This window comes from Leptidea sinapis, chromosome 6 (assembly GCF_905404315.1).
Source record: "Leptidea sinapis chromosome 6, ilLepSina1.1, whole genome shotgun sequence".
NCBI classification, from domain to species: Eukaryota; Metazoa; Arthropoda; class Insecta; order Lepidoptera; family Pieridae; genus Leptidea; species Leptidea sinapis.
The window spans coordinates 15,748,836-15,770,930 of record NC_066270.1 but is presented as its reverse complement, the minus strand read 5'-3'; the positions used below and the strand labels follow the sequence as shown (position 1 = coordinate 15,770,930).

The window sequence follows — 22,095 nt, the reverse complement described above, 5'->3', positions numbered from 1 at the left end:
GTATAGTAAACATAGCCTGCTGACAGCCGGAAGACCAGCGGAGCAATCGCAAAACATTTTTTTTTAATTTGTACCTAAGGATTAAGTCTGCAGCACTCTCATCGCCAATAAATGTATTTGGTTTCTTATTAATGATGTGTTGTACTTGATGTAGATATATTTAGTACATGTGTATACTACATTGTTTCAGAAACAGGCCACATGATAGCAATGGGACCAAGGATAATGCAGTTATTTAGCGACAACAATCATGACTATACTGAGCTCGTGCTTCTTGTTGCTCTGTATTTCCAAATACGAGACGACTATTGCAATCTGATGAAGAATGAGGTATGAAATAATTATTTATCTTCAGTCATTTTCTAGTGACAATTGCATCATATCTGCATTGATTTTTCTCTGCGTTGCAAGAAAGAAATTCATTGATTTGTGGAAGCTCTCATATTTCGTTTTTTTCATTTACGTTTCGAAAAATTAAACACTCTCTGAGCATCATAAGCAGATTAAGAATAACATGGATGTTTGATTCCTACACTTTTTTTTTTCAAATTCAAATTCAAAGTTCAAAATAAACTAAGCAATCCTCATACTCAGGTATGGCTCGACTCAATCCCATTTTTGTTTACCACAGCTAAATAACGTACAACACCCACCTTGACTATATTGATACTGCTAATTGGAAGCTGATGCATAGACATTAATGACATGTCGTTACTTTTACACCATCTATTTAAAGTATAACTTTATTCCGAAGTAAATAACAATCTTTAGTTCTAGATTAGATACTTAGAACTTTTGTGATTGATATTATGAGTCCATAATTCGAAATCATTATAATAAATAATTAAATACTTTGTTAGTAATTTTATCCAAAAGTTGACTAATGAAGATCAACAATAACAGGGGTCCTAGATTTGAACCCCGTGAGACCTCGGGGATATTAACTGGCCACCGAGGAGTCTTGATTAAGCCCCTGCGGATTTTCTCTTATCCTTATCCCAAGAGCAAGTCTTATAATCCATAAATGAAAATTTTTTGTTCGTTGTGGTAGTCTTTCTTTCAACTAGTCTCAGGATTCAAAGATCCATTTTTAGGCTTCCTTTCCTCAAAAGGAAAAAAACTGAAGTTTTATAGTATAACTTTGTTGTTTGTCAGTCTGTGTCAAGACCATCAACGAAGATTCATTCAACCAAACCGGAAACGCGTAAAGGTATCGAGTTGATATTAAAACAATATATTCAAGTCTACACTCTCTTGAAGCTCTAATAGAGTTGCTTGAAATTAAACTTCCAAGTTAACGTAAAAAAATAGACGGCCATTTGTGCCACTAAAAACGTATTTTCGACAGTATCAATAGAATCGAAATTTTATTTAATTTCATTTCAATTATAAGGGAAAATCTGATAACTATGTATTTGTAATTAAATCATTAAAAAAATTGTATGGATGTCTCGGCGGGTGGGCTAGTAAGACACGCAATTGTTCGGTTTTTATAATAATATATTTAAGTTTTTGATTGAATACAAATTTCTTACAGGAGATAGAAGAGTGGCCCAAATTTAATAATGGTCGGAATGTAAGTACATTTTTTTCAATATTAACCAAAGTTCTAATTTTACTTGATTATAACTAGTCTGGTCTTAAATATTGTTGCAACTTAAAATGTTTAAACTTTTTATTATGTTGGAAACTTCGATCATTTTCCGGCAATTTGTTTTTCAAGTTTAAATCCTTTTAAAAAATAATATACCTCGGACTTTCTTGCAAGAATCTGCACCTCACCTGTCATAATGCACGAACTGTCCAAGCTTGGAGCATTACAGACTTTAAATGAGCTGAAGACGGGCCACCGTCTTCCCCCGATCTGAACCTTTTGGATTGGATTAGAAAAAAAATTCGGTATGTATTAGAAGACACGGCCTACCCTAAGGCTAGATCTATAGAGAGTTTTAGACGTCTTGAGTATTTTTGTAGAATCACTTTATATAATATATTGTAATTGAAATGATTTGTAAAACGATGAAAATGTAAATGTTGATTTAAAAGAGTCCCTTTAGCTCAACCCTTTACGAAATAGTGGTAAATACAATAAATGTTTTTTTGACATTCATAAGTGTCATTCCGTGATGAATAAAGTGATTTTGATTTGATTTCGACTCTACTTACTTATGTAAAACTTAGCTGAGTGTGATGAAACGCGAACTTGACTGTTACATTGGGTTGTCACAGCTTTGGCTTAGTATAATTTCAGCTGGCGAATGATTATTAAAACAAAATCAATAACTGTGCTAAGCTTACCATCAGCAATTACTGACGTAAGTAAAGTCTACGTACCCTCTATAGATCTCAAAGCGACACTCCGACATCGAACCTCTTGAACAAACAATGAATAATTTCTCATTGAAACATTGCTTAAATCCATATATTCATCCAGGCATATTAAATGCCTGCAATAAAGGTCATATAAAATAGAATTCTTCTTTATTTATTGCTGAAACTTCAATAGTTCAATACATATAATATGCTTTATCAAGATTACATGATTTTCGTCATAAGAAGTGCACTTTTATTTGCGAAACAACTTATGGCCAGATTAGTTATTACCCTAATTAACAACACGATTTTCTCCCAGTGGGGTACACGTAACGAATCATCGTCGACATTTTCATCAAACCCTTCCTTCGGCTTCTTAGTCCTTTAGGGCCGCATTACCATTACCGCGGCGCTGCGCAGCGCTGCAATGCGCAGCACTAAGCATCATAAAAATATTACAGCCATTGTAAAATACTTTATTGATTGAAAAGAGTGGCAGTTGTGTTTCTTGTATGTTCTTCTCAAGAGCTCTACTTTTTCCGAACATTATGGTAGATTCAGTAATTTAAAAGAAATATTTATAGAGACGATTCAAAAGCGCTTAGTTTAAGCCTAATTCAATAAAGTTTATTTGACTTTGACATGTTATTTTTTTTCTTTTCCAATTTTCCAATTGGTTCTTCTTCTGCACACAATAAAGAAATAATGACCTTGTCACTTTCGCTCATCTTGTAAAGTTGCTCGCACGCGAAGTGCTATGTAAATGACGCGAGGTTCTGCTTACTACAGTTGTAATGCGATAGGTACCGTCAAGCGACATTAAGCGACACGTCGCACAGTGCCCTGTAATGTTTTCCGGCCTTTATTCTTGTAGATTGCTATTCCCGCTGTACTAAGTACAGTAGTAGTAGTAGTACAGTGTAGTAGTACAAATTTACCTGGGTGAGGAATCCCTACACACTCACACTAAAATAATATAAACACTTTGATAAAGAACAAAAACTGTAGAGCTTAAAAGCTACTTCATACGGCAAAAACGTTACATATCTCGTTTGCGCGAAATAGACTACTATAGCGCTAGCCATCTATTAATTTTTTCTACAAACAATGTATGAGTAACATAGAAAATAATGAATGAACTCTATTTAGTAGATGTTCGATTAAATTGTGAAATATACAACTTTATCAAACTTGCCAATATCAAAAAAGCTCCAAGCTGACTAAGGCGCCCATTTAACCGAAATACAGGTCTCTCTGTGATATCCATCTATCCAGCATCCAGTGCAAGGAAACCCCACTGGCATAGTTAACCAGCCATATCTACCTTGATCCATTTTCATGCCAAACCCTTTTCATGTCATTTGAAAGAAAGACAGAAAGAAAAAATGTTTATTGACGTCATTATACATATTATATATATATATATATATATATATATATATATATATATATATATATATATATATATATATATATATATATATTTTAATAGTTCTTAAAGTTATACTAATCTAATTATGATCTAATGACGCCAATGGGCCCCCAACTCAGCATAGTTGTGGTTTCGAAAGAATCCAATACGCTGGTCTTCCGTGGAAACCCAGAGAGCGCTACTAACGCACAGTCCTGTCACACGAATGTGTACTAACTATTAATTCTCTATTAGCACGAAGCACAATAAATAGTGAAATATTACACTGTGACTCGCATAACAGAATCCTAAGTTCCTCGCTTAAATATTGCCCCACGTTATACAAAACTTTTAACCTGTAGTAACAGCTTTTAACAGTCTCAAGCACATGGTTATGAAATTGCAGTCTACCATCCATCAAAACACCCAAATTCTGAGCTTCATCGACCTGAAATACTAACAGGTAAATTATCACGAATAACTTGTATTTGAGTTTTTGAACCTAAAATCATAAATATTGGTTTAGATGAATTTAGAACTAACCCGTTTCTGTGAGACCATAAATCAATTCTATCCAGATCTTCATTCAGTTAAACAACTGCTGTTGTATACTACAAGTACGTTAAGATTGAAGGTAATATACGCTTGGAGGTCGTCAGCATAAATATGAAATTTACAGTTCCGGAAACAACTTCTTATATCCATGCAATACAAAATAAAAAGGATTGGCCCCAGAATTGAGCCTTGCGGCACTCTTCTAACAACCTAAGAAGCTCTGGAATAATGTTTAACACCAGAGGAATCAGTGATTTCGACCCGTTGCGAACGCCCACTTAAATGACTGGAAAACCATTTTAATGAGGGGCTGTCGACACCATAGTAAGCTAGCTTGGAAAGAAGTATTGGATGGCTTACAGTTTCAAACGCGCGAGAAGAGTCTAGTAACGCAAGAAGAGTTCCCTCCCCCACATCCTGCCCCACCAGAATATCATCAACTACATCCAAAAGTGCAGTAACTGAACTCCGGCTTGCCCGGAACCCCGATTGTTTTTGAGGCAAGATATTATAATTACATAAAAATTCAGACAATTGCTTGCAGACTACCTTTTAAACAATAATGGATATAAAACATAGGATACTTATTGGCCGAAGATCTTTAAGTGCAGTTGGATGATTAATTTTAGGGAGAGGTTTGACCAAAGCTTCGTTCCAAATGTACGGAAAAACACCAGATTTAATGGACTTATTCACGATAGCAGTAATAATTCCTAAAGTACGTGTTAAAGTCAACAAGATCATATCACGTCATTTCATGGCTGCAAAATTTTGGTACACTCGCATCTCCAACCATCACCAAATAACGGAAATCACTAGATTTTCATTTTATTTATTTTCATATCTTACAGGAGCAGATCAACAAATATAATTTTTGTGAAGATTTAACAGAAGGCAAGTTCACTCTACCAATCATACACGCATCTAAGCAACCTGGTGGAGAAGCAGTTCTTAGTATCCTTTCTATATATTATGCTTTCATACTTTGTTATAATTATTAAGTTTTTGACTTTATCACAAGAAAGGAGAGGCTTCGCCTCATCGCTTTAACTACTAAACCAACCGTGCGAAGTTCATGGGCAATCGTTGCACGGTAAGCTAAGATTAATGATAATATGATGACAGAGATTAGAACCTTCAAGAGATAACTGTCATCTTCTCTTCTTAGGAAACAATTTAGTGGGGTTGTTAACCGCGCCGAAGACAAAATAGTATTTCTGCAATCATGTGGTCTCTCTATGAGACTTTGTGGTAATGATGAGTTGACTGATATAAGAAGCAGTTGGTCGTAGTGATTTCGGTAGCACCTTGATTTTATTCGGCAAACTTAATATAGAGTAGTTTTTATGATCTATCAAAAATCCCTAACTCACACAATAGATATTCTTCGGCAACGCACCAAAGACATAAATCTAAAGCAGTACTGCGTGTCAGTACTTGAATCACTTGGGAGTATGGAGTATACGAGAGAAAGACTGCGTCAGCTTGACCGCCAAATACGAAACGAGGTGAGATTCCATATTTATCACGTATGTTAAAATTGGCCGTAATAGATTTCATTTATGGGTTTCAAGGTTCGACTTGTTTCAACTTAGTTTGAGAATCTGTCCAGTACTTGTTATAAATAAATTGTTAGTCATCATTAATGATGAACCTCTTCCTGATCCTGATGATAGCAAAAAGTAGTTGACTAACTCATTCAGGCACGTAATTTTTCTTCTCCTTATATTTAAATTTTTAAAACAATAGGAGGACAAATGACTAGCCGTTTTTGTAGTAAAACTTCTTTACACACCAAGAATGGGGTGGGGAATTAGGTAATGAATGCGTGACGAGAGCGTTACGAAGTGTGAGTGTGACGTGTAGGGGCAAGAGTGAGAGGTGCGAGCACACAGTTTCTTCTCTCATAGCCAGTTACGTTTCGTATATGTAAGACACAGTGCAGGCCTATTGCCTGTATCACTCTGTCTGTATCTGCAAGACAGAGCAGTGTCACGCACATTGTCTTTCTTCATGTATCTTATTTCTCATACCACAAGCCTATTGTCTCAGTCCTACAATCAACCACATTTATTACTGATGTATCCGATAATGAACGGTCTAAAGCACACTCGTTTTTATTTATGCGAATAATGTAACGAAACTAGCTAGACCTGCTGATTACCTGATGGTTGGTGATACGTCCTGCCATTACAGTGCAGTGCGGCTCAGGATTCATGAATGAACCCATAAATCTGAGTGGTACTACAACTGCGCTCGTCAGCGTGAGACATAAGATGTTAGGTCTCATTTGCCCAGTAATTTCACTAGCTATAATGGTGCCCTTAGACCCAAAACAGAATAACGCGAATAAAAAAAGAGTAACACTGTCGTACCTTGTCTCCCACTGGTAATGCAGTCACTAGGTAATAAGTGATTACCACTATCAATGCATGTAACACAAAACTAATTATTAAAATATCATTTTGGGAATTATCAAGACAGAATAAAGATAAATTAATGAAAACTCCAAAGATTATTATATACATCTAGATAGACTGTGACGCTGTGAAATTGGTGAATTGAAACATAATTCAAATTATTATTTAATAGCCTGAGGGCGGTCACTCCATTCCCAATCTGTGGTAACATTAAGAAAGTCATTTATGTTATAGTAACCTTTACCACACTAACTTTTTTAACAATTATTTTGAATAATGTAATACTTTTGTATTGAACATTTTCTGGGATCTGGTTGTAAAAGCATATACCTATATCGCCCCACAAAAGACTTACTACTTATAATGCCTACTACTCGACTTAGCCGAGTAGTAGGCATTATAAGTTTATGTCTGTTCCTGATGTTAACATTATGGTTATGACTGTTTCTAGCAAATTCACTTATGTGCCTATGAACATACATTACATTATCAAGAATATATTGAGAAGCAACAGTCGAGATGTTAATTTCTTTGAATTTTGCTCTCAATGATTCTTAAGGACCTATGTTATAAATAGCGCGATGAGAATAAAAATGTTATATCCTTACCTTTATTTTAGTTTCTTCTCATTTTATTTTCAGATTGAGAAGTTGGGTGGTAATCCAGAACTTATTGCAATTATGAATGCTTTAAATATTATGTAATGGTAATTATATGTATTGTAGTAAAATATTTGTCAAAACAATACTGCAGATTTTTTATAATCATAAATCACCCATATTAATAAAATAAAATAATCAATTATACAATTTCTAAGTATAAATAGTAAATAACATTATCGCAGTCGAAAGGTATTGTACCCATGAAGCTGGCAAGGTTACTTCTCTGTATGCTCAGAGACACAGGTCGGTACGAGACCTGGATAACTGTTATGAATTTTTGTGTTGATGAACCGTATCAGCCCATCATATCCAGTCTCCACCCCGAAAGATACAAGCTTTAGGTTTTCAACAGTTTCACACCAGTCGCATCCCACACCAGGTTTCCTCAACTCCAGGGAGTCAACGTAATGTCATCAGGTTAAATCGCCGTGAAAAACCATTCGGCTCTAGGATAATAAACAGAAAAATATGTACCTAATGACTTGTGTATAAAATATGTACATATAATAAATAAATCTAACACAATAACAGATTAATCTACTTACTACACACACATTAAGTACACTGATACACACATGAAGTTAAACAACGACATGAGAAAACACAGTAATTACAGGTACAGATATGACAACTTGACAGTTACACAGTAGCTACGTTCTATAGACAAGAGACACGGGCTTCACTGCTAATGATCGAGACTCGACTGCTGTTCCGGCGCGGACGCGGGTCGTTGAACGATATTAGTTCTGCGCGGGCGCAATATTCACCGGTTGCCAGTGGTGGCTTTCCACTGCACAAAACTTAATATTTAATGTTGTATTATTGTAAATATTATTCTGTATGTTTGTGTGTAAGCGTGTAGTAATTAATACAGTTAAGTAATTTTGTAATATTCTTAAGTAATATACATATTATTGTTGTTTTTCTAGTGTAATAAAATATATATCATAGATAATAGATAATTAGTGATAATAAGTAGTAAGTAGATACTTATTACTAGAATAAGTTATGTTGAGTAAGTGTATGAATAGGTATAGTGTATGTGTAAGTGTATGTATAGGCCACAATTATATTAATTATTATTATATTATTATCTATTTTTAGTAAGCTTGAACCCTATTACTACGCTCCGCTGCAGCTGTGTCTCGTTCTGGCAGCCGGCTACACAGGGTTATTTGGTAATTCTATGTATTCCTATTGCGATAATTTTAACCCAATATTCATAATGAAATAGTGAACCTAAGAGAATTAAACCACTGCGTTCAAGAGACGGAAGTGCCATAGAAAATAATGAGAAAAGTCGCTTGTATTGTACTGTACTAAATCTTGATACCAACATAATAAATATATAGATATATATATAATAATATATTGATAATTAACTGTACAAATATGTATGTTCTAGTAGTTTATAGAGTTCCATTAATATAAATGTGATCTAATTTCAAGGTTTAAGGTTCCCTTTTTGAATTTTAAGATGTACGTAAGCCAAGTCTAACTAGGGATACGTTTTAGTAATCTCAAATCAATCAATCAATCAAATTCTTTATTTGCGTATAAACATGGTATGTTACGATGGCATAATCTTACAGTTTCACATGTTGCGCCAGGCTTAGAAAAAACAATTTAGATAACTTATATTGGTAGTATCGTCGGCCCAACTTTATTTTTGGCAAAATCGTGGTAATAAATTACTACTTGAAGAAATAAGAATAAAACTAAAGGTAAGGTTTTTCGAAACCGTTATTCCATACCGAAAACTTTATGAGGAGGAAGAGAGGTCTTATATTTAACCAAAATATATCATACAAACAGACATACCTACTTACTAACAAAACATTATATTCACAAAATGAACATAGTTATAATGTAGTTGGATTAAAGTAAGGGCTTTATTATTATATTATCATTATAATTAATATTTCGAACAAGGAAGAACGCTACAGAAAATATGTCAATACAGCGCGTAGGCATACCAACGTATCAGCGAGAGGCAAAATCACTATGTACAGACCGGTATGGACTAAAGATTAATATGAATACATAATATAATTTACTAATTAAGTGGGTATAATAATAATAACCTATTTCTCTTCTTGCCACCTCAATTTGAAGTTTTTATATAAATTCATAATGTCCGAAGTATCGTTACAAAGTGCTAAATACCACACTCATCACGTTGACGTCTGGCATTTTGCGAGGAGGAGGGTACGACTGAGGGATCTTCAAAAAAAAGAGCAAAGCATGTAACCTTAACTAAAGCTGGTATCGGGGTCCAAATTAACCCCAATATATTATATTTCGTATCATAACTATGCAGTGTAAGTACCTCCACTCCCGCACGCTAGCTAGCTAATCACTTTACGTCGCGGTGTGCGGCGGATGACGGATGCGTGTCACTCTACAGTTATTAGTGAAAGAGGTATGTACATTTGGGGTCCGAAATGGCCCCCAATATATGTTTATGAGTAGTAGTGCCATGTTGGATCCTAAAGGACACAACCGAATTAGACCGGCAGGCCCGGAGAAACCATTCGAAACCGACGTGTAATAGCGGCTTTGTCGCTGTGTTTCGTCCGGTGAGTGGGGTATCCGTAAGCCTACAAATACCAATGGCAGCATGGATTAAAAATATACTACTCCAGAAGGGTACCAGGCTATATAGTCCTGGAGAATCCCTCCCTAGGCGTCCAAAATTAGGACCTGTACCTGATAGTGGATGCTCAGGCCGCCCCGCGTATTCTGGAGAGGGCAAACAGAGCAGGAGGTTCAAACCACCCTCCTCTACATTCGCTGAGGACTTTTGCAACATCAGGGGGCTTCGATCAAATTTAAATGCCGCCCTCTTCCACCTGAAGCCGGCCCTGCTTAACCGAGACACAGATATCCTCTCTGGCTGATACATCTTACCTTTCCTACCCGGGGTAAAATTTGGAACACTCCTTTATACCACGGGCTGGAGTATGCGCTTACGTCAGGGAGGATGTTTGTTCTATTATCTGGCTGCGTGTTGACTGCGACGACCATCCGCTAATCTACACATGCCTGTATAAGTCCCATAGCGGTAACGCAGAGACTGACCGGCTCCTCGAGTACATCCAAATGGCTACAGATTCCGTGTTGGAGTAGATCTCCACTGCAGGGATCGTGTTTCTTGGCGATTTTAACGTCCACCACGCCGAATGGCTTGGCCCACGTACCACCTATCATGCAGGGAGATCTGTTCACGACTTCGCCTTAATTTATGGTCTTACGCAACTGGTTATTGCGCCAACGCGAGTCCCAGATACACCTTCACTGTTGGACCTTCTGTTGACCTGGCTCGGACGGCTTCCTAGTTTCCGTTGATGCTCCTCTGGGGTCGTCGGACCACTGCCTGATCCGAAGCACCGTGCCGATCACGCGCCTAACACGGCCCCTCTTCTTAGGTTGTCGCCGCGTGTGGCCCTTTAGGTCAGCAGAGTGGAATGAGATGCGGTTTTTTTTGCATCCTACTCGTGAAGGCAGATCTGTTTTTCGCTGAGTGATACAGATGCCGCTGCTGACGCTGTTGCTGATGTGGTACTGCAAGGTATGGAACTCATTATTCCATCCTCCTCTATGCCTATTGGTGGCAGTTCCCAACCCTGGTTTGACCGCTCCTGCAAAATGGCCACTCGCCGAAAGCAGGAGTGCTCTCAGGCTTGGGTCAATGCGGTGGTATCTAAGGATGTGAATTCCAGCGAACTTAAAAAACACTTTAATCATGCCTCCAGGTCCTTCAAAAGAGTTATTGCTGAGGCGAAGTCGAAGAACATTGGCAGAATTGCCAAGAGACTTGCACGCCCTTCCCTCGGGAACTCGTGCGTTCTGGTCGCTCGCAGGCTGTCCAAGGAAACTTTTGCCAGTCAGCTATTCTGCCACTGCACAGGGACGATGACTGACTGGCCCATGACGCGAAAGAGAAAGCTGATCTCCTGGGCCCCCTCTTCACGTACAACTCGACTCTGGATGACCAAGGTTCACCACCACCGCATATTCCGCGGTGCGAGTTATACATGCCGGAGGTAAAAATCCGGCATGGCGCCGTGCTTAAGGCACTTCTCACCTTGGACATTCACAAATCGCGCTGATGGCCCGATGGCATTCCCCAATAGTGCTGCGGACATGTGCTCCGGGACTGGAGCCGGTAACCAAGTCTCTGTCAGACATACAATGTCATAGTCACTATAACGAATTGTCACTAATATGAAAAAATCATAAGATTGGGTGCGCAGTCCTCTAACATTCTGATAATATATTATGTTGAAAACGAGAAGCATTTTTATTTTAAAATAAATATAACAAATACGTATAACTACGTATAATAGTTAAGTCTGCTTAATAATTGTTCCGCTATATAAGGTACGTGCAAGCATTTATATGATGTATATGGATGTTTGTTTCCGAGTCATGGGTGTTTATATGTATTTATGTATGTTTATATCAATTTATGTATGTTTAAGTAAGTATATAATCAAAACAAATCTTATAACTATATTTACAATACTACGACTACATAAAATTAGCTTGGGTTTCCAGTAGCCTTATTGAGGCGCGAAGATAGTATTTTGAAGATTTTCCGCGCCTCTGGGCTCCACGGGCCAAGTGTCTCGACACCAAACGGCACAAAGATGTATGACTCACTGAGACCAACATATTTGCGACGCTTGCTGTCTTCGGCAGTCGAAGCAGCAGCCCCAGCACCAACTGACGTAACTTGGACATGAGAAGGAGCCAGAGTGTCGACGCAAGTAGCGTCCCACACCAGCGCCCTTCCCCGTGCCCAAGCCACCAGCGTCATTCCATCAGGACGCTTGCCATCGCGGCGGGTAATACCATTTGGCTCTAAAACAGCTGGTATATTAAGAGCGGCAAATGCCCTGCGGATGACTTCATTAATGCTGGCGTGACGACTAATACAGCCTGCCGATTTTAGGCAGGATAACCCGTGGCGTCCAAGAGCATCTACCTGAACGCCACATCTACATTGATGTGGTTCATTCAGTTTTATACCTAGCCGGAGTGATACGCATATTGACAATGTCATATTGTCAAGTAGCGTTCCAATCGGCGCAGAAGGCAAGGCTTGTAACCAAAAGCCCGACTCATTTTGTGTCACGGCCAAAAGACGAGCACGCTCTGTTATGTCAGTAGATGAGATCAAAAGATCATCAAAGGCTGACTTACAAAGAAGTGCGTCCCATGCTTTTTGACACTTTAAACCGTCTGGAAAATTTTGAATGTTTGCAATATTTAGCCAAGCATTGTTAGCTTCGTTCAAATACACAATCTCTGAGTTACCTGGTACATGATTTACAATTCTAGTAACCAAAGGCTGCGCACTATGACCTGAAGATAGAAATGCTGGTAAGGCAACGCCCGAAACTTTGCGAGTACCCAAACGACCAAACCGTATCGGTAAAGAGGCTTGAGACCATGCACGATCTGTAAACGCGCAATTCAAAACGGTTTCTAATATATTTTTAAGTGAAATATCAATCACATCAAGCAAATTTGGAAATTTCCATAGCGGGCTAGACCTTAAGAGGTACGTAAATTTTGGAACAAATAAACAAGACCGAATAATAGTTAAGGCCATATGAGAATTAATTTTCAATAATCTGTCCGAAACGTTATTAAATTTTTTAATGTGATCGTTTAAGATCGTTGGAATTGAAACAGGAAATAATGGCGCTCCGAGAAGGTCAAGTGAATTCTTATCCAAAACTTTAATATTGGGGGCCAGAACATTAAATTTATTGGTAATATCAACCCGGTCTGAAATTTGGAAATTTTCGCCGATAAAAAGCTCGCATTTCGAAAAATTTAACTAAAGGCCGATTGAGTTAAAACTTTCTATTACAACTTTCAAATCATCTAAAACAGAGTCCACTTCACCACCCAAAGTATCATCATCCAAGTACCAAACATTAAATTTTGATTTTAGTTTTGTTATGGCGGAATGAATGGCAAGGCTAAATATTGCTGGACCAAGAGGGTCGCCTTGTTGACAGCTAACAGAAGACCAAATATTATGATTTTTGAATAATAATTTGGATGGTTTACTATAACATTGCCAAATATAATGATAGATTGAAGGAATTGAATTTTTAACTTCTCTCAGCAGAGCTCCCCTATCAACAGAGTTAAAAGCATTTTTCACATCTAATTTTAAAATGACATCACCAGAGTTCCTCTCCAAAAAAGTTCGCGCAGCGTGGACTGCAGCTTCGCAACCACTTTTGCAGCCGAAACCCAACTGAGTTGGAATGAATATAGTTGATAGGAAAGGAGAAATATGTTTACAACAAATTTTAGAAACAAGGCGTCGAAATGTGCAGCCCACGGCTATAGGACGAATACCACCATATTTTTTCTTAAGAGCACATATATTCGCACCATATAAAATTTCGGTAATTTCGGTATTAACTTTTCCAGAAAGCATTTCTAAGAGAACAATGTCCTCAAGCAACGCTCTACCCGCATCCCCCGTGGAAGGACATACCAGATCTTTAAGATGCTGGGGTGTCAGTCCATCGGGGCCGCCGGCAGAACCAGTCTTAAAGGACATTATTGCTTTTAGTACATCACCATCATTAGCCCGTATATGATTATCGGAAAAAGATGGTTCCGGAATAACACAATTAGCATCTGGTGATGGGTGTTTACTTTGTAAAGCCAAAAGTGTTTCATTTGAGTCGGGTGCCAGGATATCATTTGAAAAAAGTATAGATGCAGCACCTTTCACGTCACCGTCATTAACTTTCTGTTCTACTTTTCGAAAAATGGTGAATTTTGAATTTTGGTTACTATTTAAAATATTGCCAAAGATATTTCGGTCAGAACAATTAGATTTTATTTTCTGTGTGAGTGAACTGTGGTCATCTTTTTTTACATGTAAAGTTGAATATGCGAACATGAACAAATGCTCCCAACTATCTTTTGAATTTTGGTTTACTGTAGATCGAATGACTTTGGAGAGTGCAGTTGCAACAGTAATGCGAGCCCCTTTTGGAATTCGCTTTACTACTGGAACCGAATTCTTTAATTTTCCTAATAATTCCGAAAAATTTGTTGTAACATGATATGCGTTATTTGTCGAGGGCAAGGTATATCCGAAACTAACGCGGAACTGTGCTTTTTACCGGTGTGAATTTTTAAGCCTCTTGCACCTCTAAAATAACGTGTAGGAGAGCATAGGTCACATTTCACAAGATCACTGGCTTGGCTACAAACATTGTTTATATTTTGATTATTATCACTCATTAATTCACTATTCACTATTGGTCCATTTAACAGTCACTTCACAAACAAGCTCAGCTATTGGTCCTCGAATGACACGAACTGCGCGTTGCTATGTGCAGAAGACAAATCTGAAAACAATAAATACCTTAGCAACTATATTAACAGGACAAAAATACTTAGGAAATATACTATCCTAAAACATTGTGATGGGTAGCCACACCGACACACCAACACTTGTACCGATGCAGCACCACTTTCTGAGGCTGGGATGGGACAGCAAGCGCTGATTTGCAGCGAAAATAATCTGAAACAGAATTAAAATATGGATCAGTAGTATGTTCTGCGTGACAGCTCAATCATGCTTCCAATTAGTATTCAGTAAGTATATTGTATTAAATATATCGTTGTCTTGTAACCCATAACACAGGCTATATATGCTTAACTTGGGGCAAGATAATTTGTGTAAAAAGTGTGTCAATATTATTATATTATATAAGGTAAATGAGCACATTTTTTTAAACACATATTAGAAAGTGCAATACCAACGATCGCATCTTGTAAATATACATAATTAATACAAATGTAATTTCAGAAAGTAAAATACACAAAAAACTATATCTAAACATTATGAAAAGAACTTAATTATCAATGAAAATATAAGTAAATGCATGTAAAACTTGGTTTTCACTAAAATGTTTTCTTCTATAAATAGTCACTTAATATTAAAAAAATTATGTAGTGTCGTGGGACACCAGGTAGGAACGAAGTTCCTTCGGCTAATGTAGAATCGACACAAATTGCAAAAAAAATCGTGCTCAATTTTATGTAGGTTTTCTTGATTTTTCTCTTAAATTTTGCTGATTAGTTTTTATTTAAGTACAAGAAAGTATTTAGGAAATTCAGTATTTTAGGAAATAATAAATTACTTAAAATAAAAAAACATCGTAATTCAAATTATCAACTAAAATAACAAAATATGTCTCTTTATATTTGTTTGACAACATAAAATTACATAGAAATAGAAAAATAGAAATAACGACTGTCACGCACTTTTTTCCACGGATTTTATTCTTACGGCTTTACTATCACATTTTTTTCAGTTCGGTCGCGCAGCAAAATCCCTATCCCTCCAAGCCTAACGTAAGGAACTTCGTTCCAATAAGATCTAATTCATCTATTATGCCAAAGATTTTTCGTTTTTTCTCATTAGAATCTTGCCGTCACGCCCATAAGAAGCTATAGTTATTTTCAAGCTTCAATTTTCGGGCGCGCTTTAGCAACAGTTTGTTTTTGTGAGTGAGATGATCTGCTACATACACGATGTTAGCCGGTCCGTAGTGACGCGGTGTCCTACGTGGGCGAATCAACGCGAACGCGAGGCGGCGCGAAAACAACAAACATTCGAAACCTATTGAAGTGGCCTACGTGACCAAACGCACGTGGGGTACGGTGCGGAGCGGCGCGGAGCGGCGCGAAATGAAGCGAACGCGATCAGTTGGCTTGATATTTTCGCGCGAAGTGGACGCGTCAGCCATATTTTTTTTCAAGCAAAAATTAAGTAGTAATGTCGGAAGTAGAACATCTTATTATTGCTATCCAAGAACGTCCTACATTATCGCATCTGACAATGACAACACCCAGCTCCCTGAATCTGCGTCTATTTTAGAAGAAATACCACAGAACATGTCCATAGATAACAGCCTTCGACAAGATCGTCCACGTTCGCCCTCGTTGCCAGGTCCTTCGCCTTCATCCTCGTTGCCAGCTATCACAAGGCAAATACGCAAAAGAAAAGATATAAGTCTCGAAGCATTTCTCGATATTGAGAGAGAAAAAATGAAAATTCTTCGCGAAGATCAATCAGATAATACTGACGACGACCTTCTTTGGTTCAAATCAATATTACCTTACATGAAACAGTTGCCATCACTCAACAAATTACATTTTAGAACGCAGATGCAGGAGCTTCTTCTAATGGAGCTGTCAAAGTTAAACCCACCACAATCCAGTGCTCAACAACATGGCTATTACACATCTTTGTGAAAGTATTGCAATTATGTACATACTTACTAATTAAGCTTAATTAATATTATATATAATCTCTAACATTTATTTCATAGTTTATTATTTCATAGTTTTCTTACCTCAAAGTCACCATAAGTCGTTCTTCTACAGAAATAGGTTCCTGAAAATTTGTTGTAGTAAATTGCAGAACAGGTTTAATGGCTTGTACAATATAGTCAAACGTTGTAGGTAACATTCGACAATAGTCCTTGAACAACAGGGGTTGAGTACGTAAATCCTGGTACAAATTATGAAATTCCCCATGAGTTTGCCTTTCTAAGTACACAGTATTAGTTCCACTTCTCTGCTTTATACACTTCTTCAATATCTCATATTTAAGATATGAATTTTCCAACAACATTAGCTTCCGTCCGTCCATGGCAAATGATTAATGCTAACTGAACTGAACGGCGGCGGAGGGCGCGGAGGGGACGGTTCGCGCGCACGTAGGACAGAGTAGCCGCATCGCTCCGCACCGCATTAAATTCGCATCGGATCGTTTCGCAATCGCGTTCGCGTTGATTCGCCCACGTAGGACACCGCGTGAGTAGTGAGGCCGCGCACCGCCGCCACCACTGTCCTTGCCGCGACGCGACGAGAACTCAGGGGCGTGCAAATCATATAGACAATTAGGCAGTGCCTACCTCGTTAACAATTTAAATAAATATAGTGTGAAAGTCAATTTAGTTTCATTTAGTTCCTTTATTTTAATACAAACTTCTATTAAACACCCACTCATAATTTTTTTCCTTACGCAGGATACTTAATTCTTTCTCCAGCTTGCATATTCCAAACCTCAACTACGACTAGTTAGATCTATAGTCCTACCCTGATAGAAAACCAATGCACGCCCCTGCGAGAACCTGACTAAAATCGCGGGCGGTCGCGTGGACGCAGCAGCCCTGCTGTATGAATCAGACTCCGTCGAACCTAACTTCGTATTTGAGCCGGGAAATCTTTTCACTCGATAAATAGTATCAACGTATTACTCCATGTTATTTAAGCCGACTTTCATACACAAACTATAAAAAAAGGAGTACCCTCCTGATATTTCTAAATTATTTAGTCTGCCAATTTGATCGCATTCATCGTGTGACTTTATTTCCAACATACACTTCGATGCCCGCGATACCTCATGTATCAAAGAAATGAAATCTTAACGAAATTCTTTTTATTCCTTCATGAGATCACTCAGCATGATTTGATCAGTTGGAGATGACCTGGGTAATTTACGACACAGTGGACAGCGCCAAGCAGGTTTTTTATCAGAAGAAAACTTTCTGTAATTCGTTTTTGTAATGCCGACACAAATATAATGTAGATGACGTTTACAGGAACTACAAGTTACGTAATCCGTAGCAATGCTTAAACACTTGCTGCAGTTCATTTTAATAACCTTAAAAATATAAAAAAAGAAAAAAGAATTGCGTAGTATTTCGGTATTATGCGTTATCTTATGGCACGCTAGCAGTAGTAGCAAGTATCTTGTTCTTGGTTTGGTGGCGAAGGAGTCAAGCAACTCCATAGCAAATAAGTAGGGAGCGTGTTCAAGTAAGCAAGTGTGCGAATTTAATATAATAAAACAATGATCAAATGAGAGTCTTAAAAGAAACGATTAATTTATAACGCCTAGCAGAAAGTCGCTCTATTATTAATACTAGAAATCGGTTGTGCTATTAATATTTATATTAATAATAAAACACTTAAGTGAATTACGAAATAATTGATTTCACCTTGTATCATAATCCTCTATATAATCTGCTATACTATATTAAGCCAACAAGCCAACAATAATTACAATTTTTCTTGAATTCCGTAATATTTTATTAATATCTTCAAGAATTCAACTCTTAATACACAAGCTGAATGAAAAGATTAATCAACTCACTCAACGGTCTTACACTGACGACCCCGCTGACAAGTCCATGGCCATTGTTACGTAACTCATCATGCTCCAGTCAAACAGTTGGTTGTGTTCCGTAGTTCGCTCCCCAAACAAACGGCGATGACAATGGCCTTAAGCAAAACCTTAGATCTTACAAAACTTAACTTAACAAAATATTAGACCATCAGAAGTTAACATCCAACGAATTATCTGTACTATATATATAAACAGATACCCAGGCCTGTAATAATAATAATTATCTTTATTAGCATTTCAATAAGGTCAGTTTAACAATTGGTCTTATTTGGATTAATTTTAGTTTCTCTTAATCTACAGGGTGGACCAAAAGTTCGTTTGTAATTGGAATGATGATTAAAAAAGAACTAATTACAGTAGATCAAATTTGTTTATTTTTTTCGATACTAAACAAAAGGGGAATTTATTTCTTAAAAATCACATCATCCATATGCAATCCTTCATTATTCTGGCATTGCTGCAATCTAGAGCGGAAATTTTCGATGACAGCTTTACATGTTTCTGTTGAGATGTTTCGGATTTCTGTGCGAATACGATCCTTTAATTCGTCAAGAGTTACTGGGTTGGTTGGCTGGATTGCAGGGGTTTTTGATCACCATGACATAGTTTCACTCCAATAACGACAAATTTGTCTATTAACATGCTCATTTAGGTGGAAGTGTGCCTCGTTGAGAAAAAAATGTTTGTAAAACTTGTGAATCGCTCAACCATTTCGTTCGCAAACTGCAACCTAGTGGCATGGTCCTGAGGCCTTAATTCCTGCACCATTTGGATTTTATAGGGATGTAGACTTAAATCTTTCTTGAGAATGCGGTTTAATACATCATCATCTTGGCACGTTAAGGACAGCAGACCGCTTTTGAGTTGAAAGTCCAGGTTGGTCACGAACAGACGGTTTTACTCGCTCCACGTTTTCGGGGTCCCTCGACGTTCCAGGCCGGCCAGATCGAGGTATATCCATTGTTGAACCCGTCTTCTCAAACTTGAGCACCCATTTTTTAATTAATATACAGAGCTTGATTTTTGTGTCGTATCTTGTAATGATAGCAAAACTTTCGTTGAGCTAAGGTCGCAGAATCGTTGTTTCGATATTACTCGCGTACACTAAACGCACGTTGACTCCCGCTGAACGACGCCATGGTACTAAATTCCCATTAGCCGTTCTTGCAATGCGTAACCCCTTCACCCCCCTCCGCCGCCGCTGCTAGACGCGGCAACCAAATCCAATGTTAACGGACTTTTGGACCACCCTTTATCTACAAGGCATGCAAATATTATATAATCGAGTATAACATTTTATTTAACACAAAATTGAACATAACCAATAAGTATTATAAACTTCTAAGCCATACAAAGTTCTAATATAACAATAATAATAATTTATATGTCAATTTTCCTTACATTTATGTAGTCATTTATTGAATAAAAACAATTATTTATTAACCATACTGTTAATTTAGTTTTAAGTTTATTATATGTCATGTCTTTTAAATGTTCGGTGTAGTTTCTTTAATTATTTAATTAATAGCGAACAGTTATGTTTCATACAAACATAAAAACAATATGAAACAAATATACTTCAAGAGATCCGACAAATTTTTTGAGATTTTAAATAAAATTATTATAATTTTTTTTAACTTCGAAAAAATGAAACAGGAAGTTTACACTTTAATCGTTGGGATTCTTTTTATTGTGGCTTTGTAAAATTTACTCACGAGACGAACAAAAAGTATTTCCTACTTAACTGGAAAAATAATCTACATGGAATAGTTGGTTTGAATGACGTGCGTTTTTTTATTAGTTCGAGGTATTTCATATTTATACATTGCAACAAGCAAAGACAATCTATGATTATATTATTTATATATAATTAATTATTTTGTACAAACTAAACAATTGTCAATATAATGACGTAGTTTTTTTATTAGTTCGAGGTATTTCATATTTATACATTGCAACAAGCAAAGACAATCTATGATTATATTATTTATATATAATTAATTATTTTGTACAAACTAAACAATTGTCAATATAATGACGTAGTTTTTTTATTAGTTCGAGGTATTTCATATTTATACATTGCAACAAGCAAAGACAATCTATGATTATATTATTTATATATAATTAATTATTTTGTACAAACTAAACAATTGTCAATATAATGACGTAGTTTTTTTATTAGTTCGAGGTATTTCATATTTATACATTGCAACAAGCAAAGACAATCTATGATTATATTATTTATATATAATTAATTATTTTGTACAAACTAAACAATTGTCAATATAATGACGTAGTTTTTTTATTAGTTCGAGGTATTTCATATTTATACATTGCAACAAGCAAAGACAATCTATGATTATATTATTTATATATAATTAATTATTTTGTACAAACTAAACAATTGTCAATATAATGACGTAGTTTTTTTATTAGTTCGAGGTATTTCATATTTATACATTGCAACAAGCAAAGACAATCTATGATTATATTATTTATATATAATTAATTATTTTGTACAAACTAAACAATTGTCAATATAATGACGTAGTTTTTTTATTAGTTCGAGGTATTTCATATTTATACATTGCAACAAGCAAAGACAATCTATGATTATATTATTTATATATAATTAATTATTTTGTACAAACTAAACAATTGTCAATATAATGACGTAGTTTTTTTATTAGTTCGAGGTATTTCATATTTATACATTGCAACAAGCAAAGACAATCTATGATTATATTATTTATATATAATTAATTATTTTGTACAAACTAAACAATTGTCAATATAATGACGTAGTTTTTTTATTAGTTCGAGGTATTTCATATTTATACATTGCAACAAGCAAAGACAATCTATGATTATATTATTTATATATAATTAATTATTTTGTACAAACTAAACAATTGTCAATATAATGACGTAGTTTTTTTATTAGTTCGAGGTATTTCATATTTATACATTGCAACAAGCAAAGACAATCTATGATTATATTATTTATATATAATTAATTATTTTGTACAAACTAAACAATTGTCAATATAATGACGTAGTTTTTTTATTAGTTCGAGGTATTTCATATTTATACATTGCAACAAGCAAAGACAATCTATGATTATATTATTTATATATAATTAATTATTTTGTACAAACTAAACAATTGTCAATATAATGACGTAGTTTTTTTATTAGTTCGAGGTATTTCATATTTATACATTGCAACAAGCAAAGACAATCTATGATTATATTATTTATATATAATTAATTATTTTGTACAAACTAAACAATTGTCAATATAATGACGTAGTTTTTTTATTAGTTCGAGGTATTTCATATTTATACATTGCAACAAGCAAAGACAATCTATGATTATATTATTTATATATAATTAATTATTTTGTACAAACTAAACAATTGTCAATATAATGACGTAGTTTTTTTATTAGTTCGAGGTATTTCATATTTATACATTGCAAC

At 36.0% G+C, this 22,095-nt stretch overlaps 1 protein-coding gene across 2 annotated transcripts in view; it reads left to right on the top strand.

Moving 5' to 3' along the window:
* The window catches only part of LOC126964835 (terpene synthase-like), an 85,048-nt gene that overhangs the window by 35,668 nt on the left and 27,285 nt on the right, over positions 1–22,095 (top strand). The window contains exons 5-9 of one of the 2 annotated variants that reach the window (XM_050808145.1): positions 191–330; positions 1,538–1,576; positions 5,131–5,233; positions 5,660–5,787; positions 7,341–7,446. In XM_050808145.1, the coding sequence (XP_050664102.1) occupies positions 191–330; positions 1,538–1,576; positions 5,131–5,233; positions 5,660–5,787; positions 7,341–7,403 (473 nt within the window). In that variant the 3' untranslated portion in view covers positions 7,404–7,446. Of the gene's footprint in view, positions 1–190; positions 331–1,537; positions 1,577–5,130; positions 5,234–5,659; positions 5,788–7,340; positions 7,447–22,095 lie in introns of those variants that run through there. The other variant, XM_050808146.1, reaches the window with a different exon arrangement.